The sequence below is a fragment of the Gobio gobio genome, assembly GCF_949357685.1.
Source record: "Gobio gobio genome assembly, chromosome: 18".
NCBI lineage: Eukaryota > Metazoa > Chordata > Actinopteri > Cypriniformes > Gobionidae > Gobio > Gobio gobio.
The window spans coordinates 49,681,437-49,704,356 of record NC_137111.1 but is presented as its reverse complement, the minus strand read 5'-3'; the positions used below and the strand labels follow the sequence as shown (position 1 = coordinate 49,704,356).

The window sequence follows — 22,920 nt, the reverse complement described above, 5'->3', positions numbered from 1 at the left end:
CACAGGTACTACCCAGTAAATAATTTTCTTGTTAAATTTAAAAAGGATATTGATCTAAACTTTTCTTTTTGCAATACATTGGCTGAAACCTTGTTTCATTTATTTTGGCATTGCGTTGATGTAAGAATTTTGGAAAGATTTGTCCAGATTTATAATTGACAACATTGACCCCACTTTTTCTTTGTGTTTACAAAACGTTATATTTGGTTTTAACAATATCCCCTCAAGTAAAAGGAAAGAATACTATACTATAAATTTAATTAATTTTTGCTAAATTCCATATACATAAATGTAAGTACAATAAAACCCAACCTTTGTTTTTGGTTCTTGAAAAAGAAATACAGACATTTATCAATACTATCCTTCATTCCCGCAATAAGAAAGCAATTAAAACTGTTTCTGTTTGTGAATCCTTTGATATTTTTATATAATGTTTAGCCTCCCCCCTGGCTGACTGTCTTGTTTTCCTATTTGTATGTATTGCAGTTCTGACTCTACATTGAATTTGTTTGCTTAAAGTGCAATAAAAAAAGAAAAAAGAAAAAAGATGCTTCCGAGAATAACTAAGAAAACCGGAAAAAGAAACAACAAACCCAAAAACAATACACAACATGCATGGAATGTAACAATTGATAATTAGTTTGAGTATATAAGGCTGTGTTCACACTTGACGTCTTTTTTGACAAGAAAAAGTTGACGAGCGCTCTTTTAGTAAAAAAAAACTTTTGCTATAGCAACAGCTGGTGCAGAAATACAAAATGTCGAGAAAGTTGGCTTTAGATGTGAACGGGGAGGAGAATGTCAACGGCGTTTGTGGGTCAGCGGCGTTACACGGGGAAGAAAATAGTTTGGTGCTTGCAATAATTGAGTCCGGGTGGATGATGCACGGTTTGCTGCATATTTTTAGACCTGCTATTGCTGTTTAGTCGATCTGCCGGCACCTTCTCCATTTTTCTTGTTGTTATGGAAACGAGTCTACTCGCTTGTCATTGGTCAGCTGTCAAAAAGGCGCTTGACGTAGGGCGTTTTTATCCGAAAAGTTCTCTCTACTTGAAAACGCGCTAAGCTGTAGAAAAAGACGGCGGCATTGCTGTGTAAAAAAGTGCATTAAGAAAAAACTCTGGTTTAATAAAAAAACCTCCATAGGATTATAATGTAAAACAGATGCTGGCGGCTTCAGAAAAGACGTCAAGTGCGAACACGCTCTAAAAGTGTTGTGTATTTTACGAGGTTATGAGAGTTTCTTGCTCAGTATGTAATATCTTACCGACTCTTTTCTCAATTGTTTCTTTTGCATTTATTTATTATATCATGTAGCTGAAAGATTTTGTTATGGTTATTTTGTTAGTTTATATCCCTATCATTTGTTTAATTAAACAAAACAATTTGCGTTGATGCGATTTTGTTGTCTGATCCCTCACTCTAAAAAATGCTGGGTTAAAAACGACCCAAGTTGGCTGAAAATGGACAAATCCAGCAATTGGGTTGTTTTATCCCAGCGATTGGATTCAAATGTTTGCTTAAATAACCCAATCGCTGGGTTTGTCCATTTTCAACCCAACTTGGGCTGTTTTTAACCCAGCATTGTGCTCTGTTATGTTGCGGCTTGAAACGAGCTGGTCATAACATAATATTGCGTTGCATTATATGTAACGGAGTGCTATTCGCACTAGCTCTGACTAATAGGGCTGCACAATTTGGGGAAAATATCTAATTGCGATTATTCTGGTTAAAATTGCGATTGCGATTTAAAATGCGATTATTATTATTTTTATTTTTACAAATGAAAAGTGTGTGTATATAACATTGTGTTTATAAATTAATATGGCTAATAATTATTATTATGATTATTATTATTGCTAAATAAAAATAAGAAATATTACTATTACAATAACATTTTCATTATTACAAATTTAAAATAGCATTTAAGAATAAATATAGCAGTATAATAATAATTATAATTTACAGAAAACTTATTCTGCAAAACAAATTAGGGGTTACCTGTTAGTATGCAGACAGCCTATGACAAAATCATTAGAAAGAAATATATATAATGATAAAAATCTGTGCTTTTTATCTGTGATTATAAATTTCTTAAATTGTATGTCTTTAATATGGAATATAAATCATATATAAAAATGGGCCTCTTATGCATCCACTGTGGGGATTAAAACTCCTGTACATTGAAGAAAAACACAAGTCATATAAATTTATTTAGAAGTATTATTTTTCTTATTTTCGACCCAAAAGTTTAACTCATACTGGAAGCCAGAGGGCGCCCTCGAGCAGAAACTCCACAGACGCCTCAGAGAAGTCATCGTGTTCAGGAAACCCCTAATGAGAAGCTCGCGCTGTAGCTGAATAAAACGAAGATAGAAACGCTTCCACTGATTCAACATGAAGATAATACTTCTGCGACAAGATATGAGTTCTTCAAGCCTTCTCGGGTATTTTCATAATAATAAAGTATTCAGTGCTGATTGACATTCTGTGATGAGAAGCCACATCAGCTCGACTGACGATATGAAGTGAGTTGAAACATATTAAACGTTGTATTTTGTTGAACAGGTTTATGACCGCTTCACATTACTAGTTTGTGAAGATGTTTGGCGCGTGGTGTTTTTTTAAACGCACGTTATAAGCGACGCAAACTCGCAGTGCTTTCAGACGGAGCAGCGTTTACTACCAGGGGCGGTTCTAGACCCTTTTTAGGGGCGCTTTAGCCCTGTCTGTCATGCCAGCCCCCTAAAACTATCATGTTATCAATTTATTGAAAGTGTAATTTTTACTTTTTAAAATAAAAACAACAAGTAGAAATGCAGGGCATGTCGATTAAATAAAGACTTAAAATTATATAATTTTTTTTTTATTCTCGTTGCTTTTCTGCGCATGCGTGTCTCGATAGCTCTTCGTCGTCAGATGTGCAACGCTTATGCTGCATGTCACCTGGAGGCGGGAGACGATTCATGACATCTCGCGGCACATAGGACGTTATAGAAGGTATTTTCTGTGTGTTTTTTTTATTTTATTGATTGGCCTGCATTAATGCATTAAATGTATACAATGTCTACGGTAATGTGCCATCCCAAATTAGCTTTCCATAGTATGGAGCCCAGCACATGATATGCGGACAAAATATAAGTTTGCTATAGGCAAACTAGCCACTAATTAAGAATTCATATTGTTTTCATTTAGTTAAATCGTGGATGTGATTTACTGAAACGAGGTAATAAAGGGTGAGAATGAATTCTCAGTTCGTACTGTAGTTAATCATCATCATCCAGTTTAGTTCAGCATTGCTTGGTCACGCTATTCAAACCAAAGCAATCAAGTTTTTTGTTGACAATTTTTTTTTCATTTACCTAGCTAACAGCAGATTGATAATAGTATGATAATAATGAGATCTCAGGTGAAAAAAGTACACAACACTTCAATAATGTACTTAAAGTGCTCTAAAATGATTCTTTAGTACGTCTTAAGATAATCTTAAAGAAGTTCACTTTCAAATTAGAACCAGTCCATGACTTACCCTCAAGCCATCCTAGGTGTGTATGACTTCCTTCATCTAGGATGGCTTGAGGGTGAGCAAGTCATGGACTGGTTCTATTTCGAAAGTTAACTTCTCCTTTAAGAACATCCAGGTGTACTCAACTTCATAAGCAATAAAACAAAGACTGTACCATGTGTAGTTTTAGGTTTATTTAAACTAATGTAATTCAGTTATGAGCACCTTTATATTTGTGCTATCGATATTCTGCAATACACAACCATAACACTCAGTAGAGTTATCACCTGGGGTGAAATCCTAGAACCGCTCCTGTTTACTACTGATCACAGATCAGGGGCCCGTTCTTCGTACGTTGCTTATTACTTTAATCTGTGTTTAGCTTATTCAGGGAAGACCATCCAGTATTATTTAACATTTGATTCCTTATTAAATGTCATTAGTAGCTCTTACCTCAATACTACTGTTAGGCCTACCTGGTCATTTCTATCTGTAAATGTCTTGTTTGCTCTTTTATTACTGATAAATAGATCGAAATCGTACATCTGAGATGATTTGACAGATCCCAGATCTTTTAATCGTGATAACTGATCTCTGGCTAATTTGGTTCTTCAAACGAATTTGCGGATTGGATTAAAATATCTGGATTAAATGATCTAAGATCACTGAGCGTTCTTGTGTTCCCTGAAGAGGGCAGATGCAGCGATACTCGAAACCACGATCAGCAATGCAGCGATTGGCTGGCGTCAAGACAGCAACGTAATGACATCATATAATTAAAAAAGCCACCTGGCAAAAAACTTGACAAATTATACAATAAAAACCCCACAAATTTCTGGACCTTTATAAGGAAACAGCCAAACCAACATAAAAGTTATTATAGATAAATGATAAATGTTTTTTGTTTTTTAAACATGATTACCAATTATTTATATTCACGATTTTATACAGTATTTGTACACCCTTTACATTTTTATTTCAATGTTGTAATTTAATTTTTAATTCAATTTGGAGCAGATTTGTAACGTGACAGTATTAAAGTTTCTTAAGGGTCAAGATCAAATTATCTGCATCTCTTGCCCTGCATCAAGCCATCCCATAATATCTGTGATCACTTAAATTAATGCATGGCTCAGAGTAACTGTACAACGTGTGTGTAACCTCCAATAAAATTATAAAGTAATTATTCCATCACAAATAAATCGCTCAATCAAGTGGCTGTGTCTATATTATACAACATTATAATATTATATACATTCTCATATGCATATAAAATATAAAATTTGTATATTATTATTATTTAAAATGATTATTATTGCCCCTGGTTCAGTAATGAACTCTTGTAATAAAGTAGCAGTGGCTGGGACAGATTTTAAGTATCACCTCAGATTAATCTAATCCTGTTTACATGAAATCAGCCGCTCCCGAGCAGGTTTAAGCTTACGGACCTGTTACTATGACAACAAGTCCAGGATGAGCTTCGAAGAACCAAACAATCCAAGATCATGTCAAATCGTCAACAATCAAATCCAGCTAACTGAGTTAGCGACGTACGAAGAACGGGCCCCAGCTCTACACTGACACACTGGGCATGTATTTATATCATTAAAATCACAGCCTTTCCGCTTTCATAATCGCACATAAGCCAAATCGCGATTGCGGTTCGATTTCGATTAATCGTGCAGCCCTACCGCCTAACAAAGCCTGGTTGGGCCAAACAAGATTTAAAAAATGCTTGTATTTCAACATCTTCAGTGGTGTAGTCAGTAAAGTCTGCTTTGACGCAATCAACCCGGGTTCGAATCCGCCTTTTGCAGAGCTCGCTCTTCTCTCTTTTCTCGTCACATATCACATCGGAAACGCATATTTTTCAAAAAAAAAAAAAATTCTAACTATTTCACATGTCAGGCTTGTTTATGATCCGGGCTTGAAGGACCAGCAGTAAAATGTGCTGGAGAGTTACAACTATAGCTTCAAATGATCAGCTAAATGACACATTAAATCTGATCGATCTTGAGAATGACTATTTGTTAGTTATTGACTTTAAAGGGTTAGTTGGAAAAAATGAAAATTCTGTCATTAATGACTTACCCTCATGTCGTTGGACACCCGTCAGACCTCCGTTCATCTTCAGACACAAATGAAGATATTTTAGTGTAAATCTGATGCTCTGAAAGGCCTCCATTGGCTCAACTTTACACTCTCAAGACCCTTAAAAGACACTAAAGACTAAAGTTACAAAGTCCATCTCACTACAGCGGCTCTACAATAACTTTATCAATCGGCGAGAATAGTTTTTGTGCGCAAAAAACCCCTAAATAACGACATAGTGATGACGATTTCAAAACACGGCCTCATGAAGCTTCGAAGCGTTATGAATCAGTGAGTCGATTCATGATTCGGATCGCGTGTCAAACTGCTGAAATTTGGCGCTCCAAACTGCTGAATCGACTCACTGATTCATAACGCTTCGAAGCTTCATGAGGCCGTGTTTTGAAATCGTCATCACTATATAAGTCGTTATTTAGGGTTTTTTTGCGCACAAAAACTATTCTCGTCACTCCATAAAGTTATTGTAGAACCACTGTAGTGAGATGGACTTTGTATCGACGTCTTTAGTACCTTTTTAAGGGTCTTGAGTGTGTAAAGTGCATTGAGCCAATGGAGGCCTTTCAGAGCCATCAGATTTACTCTAAAATATCTTCATTTGTGTCTGAAGATGAACGGAGGTCTGACGGGTGTCCAACCACATGAGGGGAAATAATTAATGACAGAATTTTCATTTTTGGGTGAACTAACCCTTTAAGGGAAAAATTAAACGGGAATCAAACCTACAACTCCTGATTATCAGCAGCCCTGAGGTTTATCCACACACTTTCCAGAGGTTTGTTTTAGTCATGTGCGGTTGATCCTTCTTCATCTTCTTCATCACACAGCATTAGAACATCAGAAGAGACCAGCGCTACACAAGCTCACCCTTTGATTGCTGTGGTTAGTTGTCAGCTTCATCATAAATAATAAACGCATCATCAATAAATGACAAGAGAAATGCAGCGTGAAGCGAGCGCAGGATGTTTTTTAAGCTGAATTGACTCGAATACCTTCATCTCTCTTTTATGCTCTTTTTAAATAATGCATTTATTTATAGCGCTTATAATAATAAAGCAGTTCAAACGTCTAAAGAATTCAACTTTTGATCATAAGAGAAGCTTCACCTTCCTTTGAAAGACAGACGGTGTAAAACATCATCATTGAGTTACTGTGATGATATTTCATCAACATTAGACAAACCTTTCTGTGCATTTATCAGTAACTGGATTTGGACTGTAAACATTTCCTATCAATGTTTTATTAATATTATCGATTTATCTGCACTATCAACATCTGATGAAAAAACTAGAACCGAATTGAGCTGGATAATGACTTTGGCTCAAACTTTGCAACATCGACACTGTTATTGATCTGAATAATGCCACTATTGTCAGCTGCTTTAAGTTAAATTACATTTGTTTCATAATAGTTGCATTTTGTTTATTACTGTGGAATGTTATTTTAATTTTATTATAGTTCTATTAATATTTTGAATTGGTTTTTATTTCATATTTTTAGTTATGTAAATTTGTGTACAATTTTTAGTAATTTCACGATGTGCTTTTGTCTATTATTGTTATTATTATTTTTTCAGTTTAAGTTCGAATTTATTTCCAGTATCTCTGTAAACTATACAAAAAAACCTATATTTTTTATATATATACATAGAAATAAACATGATTTATATATATATAGGCTGTCAAAAGATTAATCGCATCCAAAATAAAAGTTTGTGTTTACATAATATGTGTGTGTACTCTGTTAATTATTTATATATAAATACACACACAAGCATGTATATATTTAAGAAAAATATATAATTTTTATATATAAAACATTTATATATATTATAGATTATATAAATGTATATACATGCAAATATTTCTTAAATATATACATGAATGTGTGTATTTATACATAAATAATAATTAACAGAGTACACACACATTATGTAAACACAAACTTTTATTTTGGATGCGATTACTCTTTTGACAGCCCATACATATACATATATATATATATATATATATATATATATATATATATATATATATATATATATATTTACTTGTCATATATATATATATATATATATATATATCTCTAAAAAGTGCGTGTGAGAGAGAGAGAGAGAGAGAGTGTGAGTGTGAGTAAAATCATGTTTATTTCGATAGAAATCTCAACTATACAAAACATTTTTTTAAAATAATTATATATATCCAAAAAGTAAGTGTGTGAGCGAGTGAGTGAGCGAGTGAGTGTGTGTGTGTGTGAGAGAGAGAGAGAGAGAGAGAGAGAGAGAGAGAGTGTGAGTGAGAGTGTGTGTGATCATGTTTATTTCTATAGAAATAAATGTGATTTGACCTTGACCGAGCACTGGTCAAAGCATTAAATCAAGACGGATGTCGTTTGCTTTGCTAAAACTGATTTTTGGGTTTGTACTTAAATTTGAATCTTAAGCGTAATATTGCATGAAGATCTCAAGGCACAGCAAGAAACTTCCCTGCGTCCCAGTTCCAAGTAAATAGGTTAATGTAGCTGAAAGCCCTTAAAGGAATCGCCTGAGCATAAAAGTCTTTACACAAGCCAGACGTTTCCATTTAGGATTGAGGTTGCTTTCCCCTACTCCGTTTGAGAAGTGCACAGGACAGTTTGTGGATTTAGAAAAATCCTAAAGCTGTCATGGTGGGATGATATCGCTTCACTAGAGCTGACAGATTTGACTTATATTACTGAAGTGAAAAAAATAAAAAAATACCTGCAGTGTGGATCAAACCGGTGGTGCATTCCAAAGGAGAAGATGCTGAATTATTGAGCAGCTGTGAGGTTATAGGACGTAAACAGTGTTTGGCAGTGGCGCATCTGTCCGTCATCCTGCTGAGCTGGAGCTGTCAGTTTAGCCGCTGGTTTCCTCCTCTCAAACGCTGACACCTGGACACCCGTCCACACTCGCTATGAAGAGTGCTCCAATTCAGAAACCTGCCGAAATAAGACCACCACAGCACAACATGCTTGCTTGGGATTTTTGTCAAAGTGACGGCCATCTATTAGATGAATAACATTGTTTATCATCAGTAGGTATATTAAAAAAGCAGGCAATATATATTTTTGAGAATGCAATATTAGAATTTTTTTTAGTGGATTGTGTGATAAAATTAAGATTTAGAACCTACTGCCAAGATATGTAGTTGAAAACTGTAAAGTATCATTCTTAGAACTATGGAAGCTTGTTTCTGCCACAGAATAAAACATTTTTAAAGATAGGGTTGAGTGACGTAAAGTCAGAGTTGAGTGACGTAAAGTCAGAGTTGAGTGACGTAAAGTCAGAGTTGAGTGACGTAAAGTCAGAGTTGAGTGACGTAAAGTCAGAGTTGAGTGACGTAAAGTCAGAGTTGAGTGACGTAAAGTCAGAGTTGAGTGACGTAAAGTCAGAGTTGAGTGACGTAAAGTCAGAGTTGAGTGACGTAAAGTCAGAGTTGAGTGACGTAAAGTCAGAGTTGAGTGACGTCAAGTCAGAGTTGAGTGACGTCAAGTCAGAGTTGAGTGACGTCAAGTCAGAGTTGAGTGACGTCAAGTCAGAGTTGAGTGACGTAAAGTCAGAGTTGAGTGACGTAAAGTCAGAGTTGAGTGACGTAAAGTCAGAGTTGAGTGACGTAAAGTCAGAGTTGAGTGACGTAAAGTCAGAGTTGAGTGACGTAAAGTCAGAGTTGAGTGACGTCAAGTCAGAGTTGAGTGACGTCAAGTCAGAGTTGAGTGACGTCAAGTCAGAGTTGAGTGACGTCAAGTCAGAGTTGAGTGACGTCAAGTCAGAGTTGAGTGACGTCAAGTCAGAGTTGAGTGACGTCAAGTCAGAGTTGAGTGACGTCAAGTCAGAGTTGAGTGACGTCAAGTCAGAGTTGAGTGACGTCAAGTCAGAGTTGAGTGACGGAAAGTCAGAGTTGAGTGACGTCAAGTCAGAGTTGAGTGACGTCAAGTCAGAGTTGAGTGACGTCAAGTCAGAGTTGAGTGACGGAAAGTCAGAGTTGAGTGACGGAAAGTCAGAATTGAGTGATAAAGTCAGAATTGAGTGACGGAAAGTCAGAATTGAGTGATAAAGTCAGAATTGAGTGATGTAAAGTCAGAATTGAGTGATGTAAAGTCAGAATTGAGTGATGTAAAGTCAGAATTGAGTGATGTAAAGTCAGAATTGAGTGATAAAGTCAGAATTGTGTGATTGTAAAGTCAGAATTGAGTGATGTAAAGTCAGAATTGAGTGATGTAAAGTCAGAATTGAGTGATGTAAAGTCAGAATTGAGTGATGTAAAGTCAGAGTTGAGTGATGTAAAGTCAGAATTGAGTGATAAAGTCAGAATTGAGTGATGTAAAGTCAGAATTGAGTGATGTAAAGTCAGAATTGAGTGATGTAAAGTCAGAATTGAGTGATGTAAAGTCAGAATTGAGTGATGTAAAGTCAGAATTGAGTGATGTAAAGTCAGAATTGAGAGATGTAAAGTCAGAATTGAGTGATAAAGTCAAAATTGAGTGATATAAAGTCAAAATTGTGATATAAAGTCAGAATTGAGTGATGTAAAGTCAAAATTGAGTGATGTAAAGTCAAAATTGAGAGATGTAAAGTCAGAATTGTGTGATTGTAAAGTCAGAATTGAGTGATGTAAAGTCAGAATTGAGTGATGTAAAGTCAGAATTGAGTGATGTAAAGTCAGAATTGAGTGATGTAAAGTCAGAGTTGAGTGATGTAAAGTCAGAATTGAGTGATGTAAAGTCAGAATTGAGTGATGTAAAGTCAGAGTTGAGTGATGTAAAGTCAGAATTGAGTGATAAAGTCAGAATTGAGTGATGTAAAGTCAGAATTGAGTGATGTAAAGTCAGAATTGAGTGATGTAAAGTCAGAATTGTGTGATTGTAAAGTCAGAATTGAGTGATAAAGTCAGAATTGAGTGATAAAGTCAGAATTGAGTGATGTAAAGTCAGAATTGAGTGATGTAAAGTCAGAATTGAGTGATGTAAAGTCAGAGTTGAGTGATGTAAAGTCAGAATTGAGTGATGTAAAGTCAGAATTGAGTGATGTAAAGTCAGAGTTGAGTGATGTAAAGTCAGAATTGAGTGATAAAGTCAGAATTGAGTGATGTAAAGTCAGAATTGAGTGATGTAAAGTCAGAATTGAGTGATGTAAAGTCAGAGTTGAGTGATGTAAAGTCAGAATTGAGTGATAAAGTCAGAATTGAGTGATAAAGTCAGAATTGAGTGATGTAAAGTCAGAATTGAGTGATGTAAAGTCAGAATTGAGTGATGTAAAGTCAGAATTGAGTGATGTAAAGTCAGAATTGAGTGATGTAAAGTCAGAATTGAGTGATGTAAAGTCAGAATTGAGAGATGTAAAGTCAGAATTGAGTGATAAAGTCAAAATTGAGTGATATAAAGTCAAAATTGTGATATAAAGTCAGAATTGAGTGATGTAAAGTCAAAATTGAGTGATGTAAAGTCAAAATTGAGAGATGTAAAGTCAGAATTGTGTGATTGTAAAGTCAGAATTGAGTGATGTAAAGTCAGAATTGAGTGATGTAAAGTCAGAATTGAGTGATGTAAAGTCAGAATTGAGTGATGTAAAGTCAGAGTTGAGTGATGTAAAGTCAGAATTGAGTGATGTAAAGTCAGAATTGAGTGATGTAAAGTCAGAGTTGAGTGATGTAAAGTCAGAATTGAGTGATAAAGTCAGAATTGAGTGATGTAAAGTCAGAATTGAGTGATGTAAAGTCAGAATTGAGTGATGTAAAGTCAGAATTGTGTGATTGTAAAGTCAGAATTGAGTGATGTAAAGTCAGAATTGAGTGATGTAAAGTCAGAATTGAGTGATGTAAAGTCAGAATTGAGTGATAAAGTCAGAATTGTGTGATTGTAAAGTCAGAATTGTGTGATTGTAAAGTCAGAATTGTGTGATTGTAAAGTCAGAATTGAGTGATGTAAAGTCAGAATTGAGTGATGTAAAGTCAGAATTGAGTGATTGTAAAGTCAGAATTGTGTGATTGTAAAGTCAGAATTGTGTGATTGTAAAGTCAGAATTGAGTGATGTAAAGTCAGAATTGAGTGATGTAAAGTCAGAATTGAGTGATGTAAAGTCAGAATTGAGTGATGTAAAGTCAGAATTGAGTGATTGTAAAGTCAGAATTGTGTGATTGTAAAGTCAGAATTGTGTGATTGTAAAGTCAGAATCGAGTGATGTAAAGTCAGAATCGAGTGATGTAAAGTCAGAATCGAGTGATGTAAAGTCAGAATTGTGTGATTGTAAAGTCAGAATTGTGTGATTGTAAAGTCAGAATTGAGTGATAAAGTCAGAATTGAGTGATGTAAAGTCAGAATTGAGTGATTGTAAAGTCAGAATTGTGTGATTGTAAAGTCAGAATTGTGTGATTGTAAAGTCAGAATTGAGTGATGTAAAGTCAGAATTGAGTGATGTAAAGTCAGAATTGAGTGATGTAAAGTCAGAATTGAGTGATGTAAAGTCAGAATTGAGTGATGTAAAGTCAGAATTGAGTGATTGTAAAGTCAGAATTGTGTGATTGTAAAGTCAGAATTGAGTGATGTAAAGTCAGAATCGAGTGATAAAGTCAGAATTGAGTGATATAAAGTCAGAATTGAGTGATGTAAAGTCAGAATTGTGTGATTGTAAAGTCAGAATTGAGTGATTGTAAAGTCAGAATTGTGTGAGAGAAGCTCAGAATTACCTTTTTGTATCTTTTATTCTGTGGCAGAAACAAGCTTCCATACAGAACTGAAGAGACACAAACAGTTTTTTAAAGTGACTTCAGGGCACAAACTAATTAGTGTCTCTCAGACTCAGTAGTTTAATGACTAGGGACTAATGAAGAATGAAAGGGCGATGTGAGCCGCAGGCTAATGTGGAAACAATTAATGATTACTGTGCAATGATGACCTCATCATGATTGACTAATTGTAGGTGGTGTTGCACAGTTCCAGCCGTCAGCTGACTCTGGACTTCACCGCTCCTCTGATTAGCACATCCACTTCACTTCAGTGGGACGCAACACTTTATTTAAGGCAAAACATTACATGCAAAGAATTTTTTTTTTCATGCACTGATTTTTTTCTTTTCTTTTTTGCTTTCTAACATTTCTTCTTTCAGACTAGTGGGAAGAAAATGTGACACTTTATTGCACTTTATCCATTGCATCTGTAGATTTCAATTATAATACAGATTTTATAAGGCCGTTTTCTCAAAATGAGTTTTTTCTCCACTTCAGCTGCACTTATATACACCAAAACTTAGTTTTATTCCTTTCTATACCCTGAAGATTTGTACTGAGGGATTTCTTTATATATAATTGTCTCATTTATATAACATTTTATTCCTACAACATGGTGTAAATGTAGTTTTTTTCAGGCTGTTGACAGTATTTTCTGATTTCTGAAGTCATAAAGAGAGATATCGCAAATCTCCTCAGTAAAATCCTTTATCTCTAATATGTCAACAAAATCTAACCAGAATTTTGAACCTGACTTTATCCAATGTTCAGATTTATGTTCTGGAAATGTATGCAAATAACTGCCTATTTAACTAGATAATGCATAATTTGCTTTTTTTAACATAACATTTCAGAAAAGTTGTGATGGAGAACAATTTACTTAATGTACTGTGATTAATCAGTACAGTGATATTTATTTGTTACATTTTTAGCCTGTAGTGTCTTGACTTACAATTTGCTGTAAAACACTTTGGGGCAAAAAGCACATTTCCTTAAGAGAATTAATTACAACTTTAGCCATGTCAGACCCTAATCTTGAGTCTTGGTGATGTTCAGTGCAGGTCAAATTCATTTTAAGTTTGTTTTCTTTCAGACTAGTGGAAAGAACATGTGAAACTTTATTGCACTTTATCTATTACATCTGTAGATTTCAATTATAATACATATTTTATAAGGCCGTTTTCTCAAAATGAGTTTTTTTCTCCACTTTAGCTGCACTTATATACACCAAAACTTAGTTTTATTCCTTTCTATACTCTGAAGATTTGTACTGAGGGGTTTGTTTATATATCATTTTGTCTCATTTATATAACATTTTATTCCTAAAACATGGTGTAAATGTAGTTTATTTTAGGCTGTTGACAGTATTTTCTGATTTCTGAAGTCATAAAGAGAGATATCGCAAATCTCCTCAGTAAAATCCTTTATCTCTAATATGTCAACAAAATCAAACAAGAATTTTGAACCTGACTTTATCCAATGTTCAGATTTAATTGCTGGAAATGTATGCAAATAACTGAACATTTAACTAGATAATGCGTAATTTGCGTTTTTTTTAAACATAATATTTCAGAAAAGTTGCAATAGAAAATAATTTACTTAATATACTGTGATTAATCAGTACAGTGATATCTATTTGTTAAAATTTTAGCCTGTAGTGTCTTGACTTACAATTTGCTGTAAAACACTTTGGGGCAAAAAGCACATTTCCTTAAGAGAATTAATTACAACTTTAGCCATGTCAGACCCTAATCTTGAGTCTTGGTGATGTTCAGTGCAGGTCAAATTCATTTCAAGTTTGTTTTCTTTCAGACTAGTGGAAAGAACATGTGAAACTTTATTGCACTTTATCTATTACATCTGTAGATTTAAATTATAATACATATTTTATAAGGCCGTTTTCTCAAAATGAGTTTTTTTCTCCACTTTAGCTGCACTTATATACACCAAAACTTAGTTTTATTCCTTTCTATACTCTGAAGATTTGTACTGAGGGGTTTGTTTATATATAATTTTGTCTCATTTATATCACATTATATTCCTAAAACATGGTGTAAATGTAGTTTTTTTCAGGTTGTTGACAGTATTTTCTGATTTCTGAAGTCATAAAGAGCGACATCCCAAATCTCCTCAGTAAAATCCTTTATCTCTAATATGTCAACAAAATCAAATCAGAATTTTGAACCTGACTTCATCCAATGTTCAGATTTATGTTCTTGAAATGTATGCAAATAACTGAATATTTAACTAGATAATGTGTCATTTGCGTTTTTTAACATAACATTTCAGAAAAGTTGTAATAGAAAAAATGTACTTATTATACTGTGATTAATCAGTACAGTGATATCTATTTGTTAAAATTTTACTATATTCACCTGTAGTGTCTTTTACTTACAATTTGCTGTAATACACTTTAGGACAAAAAACACATTTCCTTTAGAGAATGACTTAAAACTTTAGCCATGCCAGACCCTAATCTTGAGTCTTGGTGATGTTTAGTGCAGGTCAAATTCCTCTCAAGCATGCTTTATAGCGCAGATGAGAGTTAAAATGTTTAAAGTCGTCATGAGAGTGAAGTCACACTGGTCTTTTCTCCTCTAGTGTGCCGTATATCGAGTGAAACGCTTCACAAACAAGAGCAAATGTAGGGCGGGGCTTGAGTGTGTTTGTGGGGAATTGATTGGATGATTGTGGTTTGCTATTGGCTGATCTCATGTGAGTGACAGGTTGCCCCGCCCTCGTTATTCTGATTCAAGGATTATGAAGATTATTAACACAATAATGATAAGTCATTTACAATAAGCACTGCAATATTCAATAAAAAAAACTAGAATTGCCAAATTTGTTTTCATGGTAACTTTAAACAAAGATCACTACAGGATAATCCATGAACTATTCCTTGTGATCTCCTCAGTTCAGGAAGTGTCTGGTCCAGCTCTTGAGATGCGGTGATGTCACCATCGTCGAGGGCAACATCGATCAGACGACCCAACGCGCCGGAATGACCAATGAGAGCAACACAGGAGAGATGTCGGCCATTGCGGCACGGATTCCCACGGCTGGAACTGTCCCACCTAAAACAGACGAGCATCCCAGTGAACGGAGCTCATTCGTCCAAATTCCCATTCCTGAGAACAAAGTATGTCCGATGTGATCGCAAACACACTCGAGACGTCTGCCAACTCTGTCGTGCGTGTTCTCTGGCTGAATGAATTTACGTTTACTTCTGAATGTTGGCGTCCAAACTTTTAGTCCAGATGGCGTTCACCCAGCATTCAATTTTGCAGCTCATGCACGACAGAAAGTTACAGAAAAACACTGTTGGGGAAGAAACTATAAAACTACAAACCACCTTCTTAAAAAGTAGTTCACAACACTGAAAAAAAAATGCTGATATTGTTTTCTTGTTTTAAGTGTAAATTCACTTAATTTTAATCAATTTTCCAGTGCTTTTGCTTCTCTAATAAATGCATCTCGATTTATGAATGTTTAGATATTTGTATTGGAAAGAAAATCTTTTTTTTTTTTGCCGTGTGCAACACAAGCTTTTATAAAGTACTGTGGTTATAATTTTTACTGAGATCATATAATTCATTACAAGGTGCATTTACAAGAGATAATGAATGCATTTATAATGCATTATATATAAAGGCTTCAAATACTCTCCTAAAACTGTCCTTACTGTGGCAATACCATAGTACTTCAATATATGCCATGGTAAAAATGATTACCATATACCATGATATTTACATGGTAATAATTCATTGGAAGAAGGGCATTACCACAATCATTTAAAGGGATAGTTCACCCAAAAATGGATGAAATTGGAGTTCACGAGTTCACACACATTAAATCTGGGCTCTGAATTTTGGCCCAAACCCAGAGTATCCCCCCAACCTCCCCGTGATAGAGATAGTCTAGAACTAGACTGTATTGTATTATGGATTGTGTTGACGTCTAATAAGAGTTTATTAAATCAAAGTGAGGAGATGGGGTGGTGGAGGGATGCTAAAAAACTGTCAACGAAATGGAGGTATATCCGCAGTATATATACACCTCTTATCGTTGATTAAATTGATTCACTTAATGTGCTCCACTCATGTTTAATTAGGTTTAATTATCTGAACGTGCTCCTCACGAAATTTGTTAATAAGACATCATTTAAATTAAATAAAGTCCTGGCTCTTCCAAGCTTTATAATGGCAGTGAATTGTTGGTTCATTTTTGAAGTCCATAAAAGTGCATCTATCCATCATAAAAGTTAATCCATCCATCATAAAAGTTCATCTGTCTATCATAAATGTGCATCTATCTATCTATCTATCATAAAAGTGCATCCATCCATCATAAAAGTGTATCCATCCATCATAAAAGTGCATCCATCCATCATAAAAGTGTATCCATCCATCATAAAAGTGTATCCATCCATCATAAAAGTGCATCTATCCATCATAAAAGTGCATCCATCCATCCATCCATCATAAGAGTGCATCTATCCATCATAAAAGTGTATCCATCCATCATAAAAGTGCATCTATCCATCATAAAAGTGTATCCATCCATCATAAAAGTGTATCTGTCCATCACAAATGTGCATCTATCTATCATAAAAGTGCATCCATCCATCCATCCATCATAAGAGTGCATCTATCCATCATAAAAGTCCATCCATCCATCATAAAAGTGCATCTCTCCATCATAAAAGTGCATCTGTCCATCATAAAAGTGCATCTATCCATCATAAAAGTGTATCCATCCATCATAAAAGTGTATCTGTCCATCACAAATGTGCATCTATCTATCATAAAAGTGCATCCATCCATCCATCCATCATAAGAGTGCATCTATCCATCATAAAAGTCCATCCATCCATCATAAAAGTGCATCCATCCATCATAAGAGTGCATCTATCCATCATAAAAGTCCATCCATCCATCATAAAAGTGAATTTTTTGCGTGAACTATCCCTTTAAATAAAAAATGTCTAAAATACTGGTAATTTATAGTACTTTCTTGTTAGCGTAAAAAACATCCTAATTTTTACACCTGAGCTGAAAACGCATGTGATGAACCCAGAAATTGACTAAATAGTCCTTCACTGCAACATTTGCAGTTTCTCTAGAAATCTGACTCAATGCAAATCAGAATTGATGTTCTTTCTCAGTATTTTTGTCTTGTTTTCCAGCACAAATCTCTAAACATTCTTAAATCAAGACACATTTACTGGAGAAGAGAAATGACTCAAGATGTGAAGTATAATTTATCAAAATTATACTTGAAAAAATATCTGCCAATGTAGTGAGTAAAGTAAATGGAAAATGGTTCTTGTTTTAAGCATAAACTTCAGAAAGCAACACTTAATAGCGTAATTTTTCTTCTCCAGTAAATGTGTCTTATGTTTAGATATTTGGAAAGCAAGACAGAAACACTGATGGATAGAGGAGCACATGCGATGAAGGGGAAAAGTCTACAGCAAACAGACAAACAAGCAAAAAACACAAGGGCTGAACTCTGTGATTCTGCCACTTTTACACGTATGTCCACGATATCTCGATTGTCCTGCACTGTTATCTTTATCCTGTCAAACACTGAAGGTCTTATTTCCATGTATGTGTTTATGTACAGCGCTGAACTCTAAGGATGGAGCTTTTTTGACAGCTGAATGTGTTTTTATTTCATTCCTTTATGAAAGACTTGTGACGGCAAAATCTACTGATTCAGGCAGATCATCTGAACCACACTTCAGATCAAAAGAGAGGAGCTGATCATTCAATCATTTAAAAACATTCCAATACATTTATGGACTAAAGCAATCAAGCGTAGCGAATAGGAACATGACGTCTATCACAGCACACATATATAAGCTCCTTCAGTACTATCAGCAGCTGTACCAGAGCTCATTTGCCCTCCTCCATCCCCAGCTCCTCCTCTCGTCCAGTCAGGATTTGGTATTTTGATTCAACATTAATGATATCTGCAAACATTATGTTGGTTCTGTTTACCCTAGGGGGGTTTATCGCTGCTCTCCTGCTCTGATCCATGTTAGGCTGCATGAACAGAACCACACCGGCAATCCAAACTGTGTGCTAAAAGTCAATCAATCAACTTTGACGACAGTGTTCCTGACAGATATGATGGAGAGAAAAGACTGCTCTTAAACACTACAAGTCAAAAGATATCAAATGTACTCCTTTTATTCATCAAGGACGAATTAAATTGATCAAAAGTTACATTTAAAATGTTACAAAAGAATATATTTCAAATAAATGCTGTTCTTTTGAACTTTCTATTCATCAAAGAATCCAAAATGTATCACAGTTTCCACAAAAAAATTAAACAGTGATATCTATTTGTTAACGTTTTACCATATTCACCTGTAGTGGGTTGACATACCATTTGTTGTAAAACACTTTGGGACAAAAAACACATTTCCTTAAGAGAATGACTTAAAACTTTAGCCATGCCGTACCATAATCTTGAGTTTTGGTGATGTTCAGTGCAGGTCAAATTCATCTCAAGTATGTTTTGTAGCGCAGATGAGTTAAAATGTCAAGCTGGACTCTTCTCCTATATTGTGCCGTATATTGAGTGCAATGAACTAGAACAAATGTAGGGCGGGGCTTGAATTTGTATCAATTTCCACAGTTTTTTTTTTTTTAAATCAACAGCATCAAATCCTCATATGAGTATGTATGTATGTATGTATGTATGATTAGTATGTATGTAGGGAAAGTATGGTATGGATGGATGGATGGAAGGTATTGTATGTATGTATGTATGTATGTATGCAAGCATGTATGTATGGTATCTATGGATGTATGTATGTATGGATGGTATGTATGCATGGATGGATGTATGTATGGTATCGATGGATGGATGGATGGATGTATGTATGGATGTATGTATGGTATCTATGGATGGATGGATGGATGGTATGTATGGATGTATGTATGGTATCTATGGATGGATGGATGGATGGTATGTATGGATGTATGTATGGTATCTATGGATGGATGTATGTATGGATGGTATGTATGCATGGATGGATGTATGTATGGTATCGATGGATGGATGGATGGATGTATGTATGGATGTATGTATGGTATCTATGGATGGATGGATGGATGGTATGTATGGATGTATGTATGGTATCTATGGATGGATGGATGGATGTATGTATGGATGTATGTATGGTATCTATGGATGGATGGATGGATGGTATGTATGGATGTATGTATGGTATCTATGGATGGATGGATGGATGGTATGTATGGATGTATGTATGGTATCTATGGATGGATGGATGGATGGTATGTATGTATGTATGTATGGTATCTATGGATGGATGGATGGATGGTATGTATGGATGTATGTATGGTATCTATGGATGGATGGATGGATGGTATGTATGGATGTATGTATGGTATCTATGGATGGTATGTATGTGTGGATGGATGGTATGTATGGATGGACGGATGGATGATATATATGGATGGAAGGTATGTATGGATGGACGGATGGAAGGGATGGGATGGATGGATGGATGGATGGATGGTATGTATGGTATGGATGGATGGATGTATGGTATTGGATGGATGTATGGATGGATGATGATGGATGGATGGTATGGATGTATGGTATGTATGGATGGAAGGTATGGATGTATGGATGTATGTATGTATGGATGGACGGTTTAGATGTATGGTATGGATGTATGGTATGTATGGATAGGCGGATGCAAGGTATGGATGTATGGGATGGATGGATGGATGAAAGGTATGGATGTATGGTATGGATGGATGGATGAAAGGTATGGATGTATGGCATGTATGGATGGACGGTTTAGATGTATGGTATATATGGATGGGCGGATGGATGGTATTGATGGATGGATGGTATTGATGGTATTGATGGATGGATGGTATGTATGGTATGTATAGATGGATGGATGGATGGATGGATGGATGGATGGAAGGTATGGATGGATGGTATGGATGGATGATATGTATGGTATGTATGGATGTATGGTATGGATGGACGGACGGAATGAAGGTATGGATGGAAGGTATGTATGGATGGATGGTATGTATGGTATGTATAGATGTATGGATGGAAGGTATGGATGGATGTATGGTATGTATAGATGGATGGTATGGATGGACGGATGTATGGTATATATGGATGGATGGTATGGATGGACGGATGTATGGTATATATGGATGGATGGATGGATGGTATGGATGGATGTATGGTATGTATGGATGGATGGTATGGATGGACGGATGTATGGTATATATGGATGGATGTATGGTATGTATAGATGGATGGTATGGATGGACGGATATATGGTATGGATGGATGTATGGATGTATAGATGGATGGTATGGATGGACGGATGTATGGTATATATGGATGGATGTATGGTATGGATGGACGGATGTATGGATGTATGGTATGTATAGATGGATGGTATGGATGGACGGATGTATGGTATGGATGGATGTATGGATGTATGGTATGTATAGATGGATGGTATGGATGGACGGATGTATGGTATGGATGGATAAGTGTATGGTATGTATAGATGGATGTTATGGATGGATGGATGGTATGGATGAACGGATGTATGTACTGTATGTATGGATGTATGCAGGTGAACTCACGCAGAATGTGTTTGTCTCGACTGTAAATAAAGAGATGAGGAGTGACACCGGATTGAACTGCAGTGTGAGCGCGGGCAGCATCTCTGATGCAGATCGATCAGTCCTTTAATTACCACAGCATCGACTGACCAGAGCACTGAACCCATTCAGAAGCAGAACACACACACACACACACACACACACACACACACACACACACACACACACACACACACACACACACACACACACACACACACACACACACACACACACACACACACAATGGCTTTGAGACCATCAATCAAACGCGTCACCGCGACACAGATCGATCGGGTTACAGTTAGTGTGAGTTTGCTAGTGTCAGCGAACAGTCTGAAACACACACACACACACACAGACACACACACACACACACACACACACACACACACACACACACACACACACACACACACACACACACACACACACACACACACACACACACACACACACACACACACACACACAGCGCAGAGTCGTCCGTTCATCAACAAAACTTCAAACTCATTCCTGACGTGGAGCAGTAAAACTGAGCTTTACAGGAACACACACGATCACTGAAGGAAAGGAAACTGCAGAAATAATGAGTGTTTCCACACTGAAGCCAGGCTTTATGATGACGATACTTCACCTTGTGTTCATGATTTGTTTCCCCAGTGATCTTACATGAGTGTCATCTTGATGATATTGCACACGTCTGTCATGTTTGAGTGGGGTCAATGATCAGAAATGAGCTGCTCTCCACTGTGTTATGATTTGATTCCCTCCAGCATGATCTGGCTCTGTGTTCTGTCCTGATGTTGTGTGTGTTCGTTCTGCTTGCATGTTGTAAATCAGAGAATGTGTGTATTTCAATAAACTTTTCAAACACTCCTGCTGAACTTGTAAAGTTCTTCTGTTGCATCAACACCAAACTGAAATCTCAATGTACTTTATTAATGAATGCTTCTGACTCAGGTGAGAAATGAATGTATTTGTGCTGACGTTAAACGTGTTTTAAAAAGCAATGCAAAGTTCATGAAATATTCACTGACTTTTCAATGCTTTAAATACTCTGTTTTTCTCACAGTTTCTCACACATCTCTTTTTCTAAATATTGCACATTTATATCTCACAATTCAAACCTTTTTTTAGTTTACACCTGACAATTCTGGCCATTTTTTTTTTACTCAATTGTGTTTAGATTTCTAAATCTTCTCGTCTCAATGCTTTTTTTGTCTACAGAAAAAAAATTTTAAGGAAATTTTGACTTTTTATCTCGCAACTAGGACTTTTTTTCTCAGATTTGCGAGTTTATATCTATCCTTTTGTACTTTTTTTTTTATTTGCGATTTTTCTTTTATTTAAAAAAAAATAATAATTTGAATTTTTAATTTTTTCTTAGAGTTCTGAGTTTCCATCTCTTTTTTTCTCTCCATCATGGAATGAAAAAATGTAAAAGGTAATTTCTCGCAATTAGAACTCCTGATGATTCTGATTAATTTGTTAGTCACAATTGCAAGTTTGTTTTGAATTCTAATTTGAATTAAAATTGCTAATTTTTACATTTAGATATTTTCTTTCTTGGAGTTTGAGTTTACATCTCATTGTTTTTTTTTCTATCACAGAAAAAAAATTTAAAAGATAATTTAGATTTTTTTATCTCGCAATTATGACTTTTTAACTCAAAATTGCAAGATTATTTGTCACAATTCATATAGTTTACATTCGACGATTCTGATTATTTTTTAGTTAGTTTATACCTCACAATTCTGTTTTGTATGGTTGTTTTTCATCCCCGATTTAAAAAAAAAAAAATTGTAATTGTGACTTTTTATCACAATTCAGACCTTTTTTAGTTTACACCTGACAATTCTGGTCATTTTGTTTTACTCAA

General features: G+C 35.4%; 1 protein-coding gene across 1 annotated transcript in view; it reads left to right on the top strand.

The window, feature by feature from the left end:
• valopa (vertebrate ancient long opsin a) overlaps positions 1-16,560 on the top strand; it is a 41,732-nt gene extending 25,172 nt beyond the window's left edge. Inside the window, exon 5 of the mRNA XM_079842448.1 lies at positions 15,272-16,560. Within this exon, the coding sequence (XP_079698574.1) occupies positions 15,272-15,511 (240 nt within the window). The 3' untranslated portion in view covers positions 15,512-16,560. The remainder of the gene's footprint in view (positions 1-15,271) is intronic.
• Positions 16,561-22,920: the final 6,360 nt, after the last annotated feature.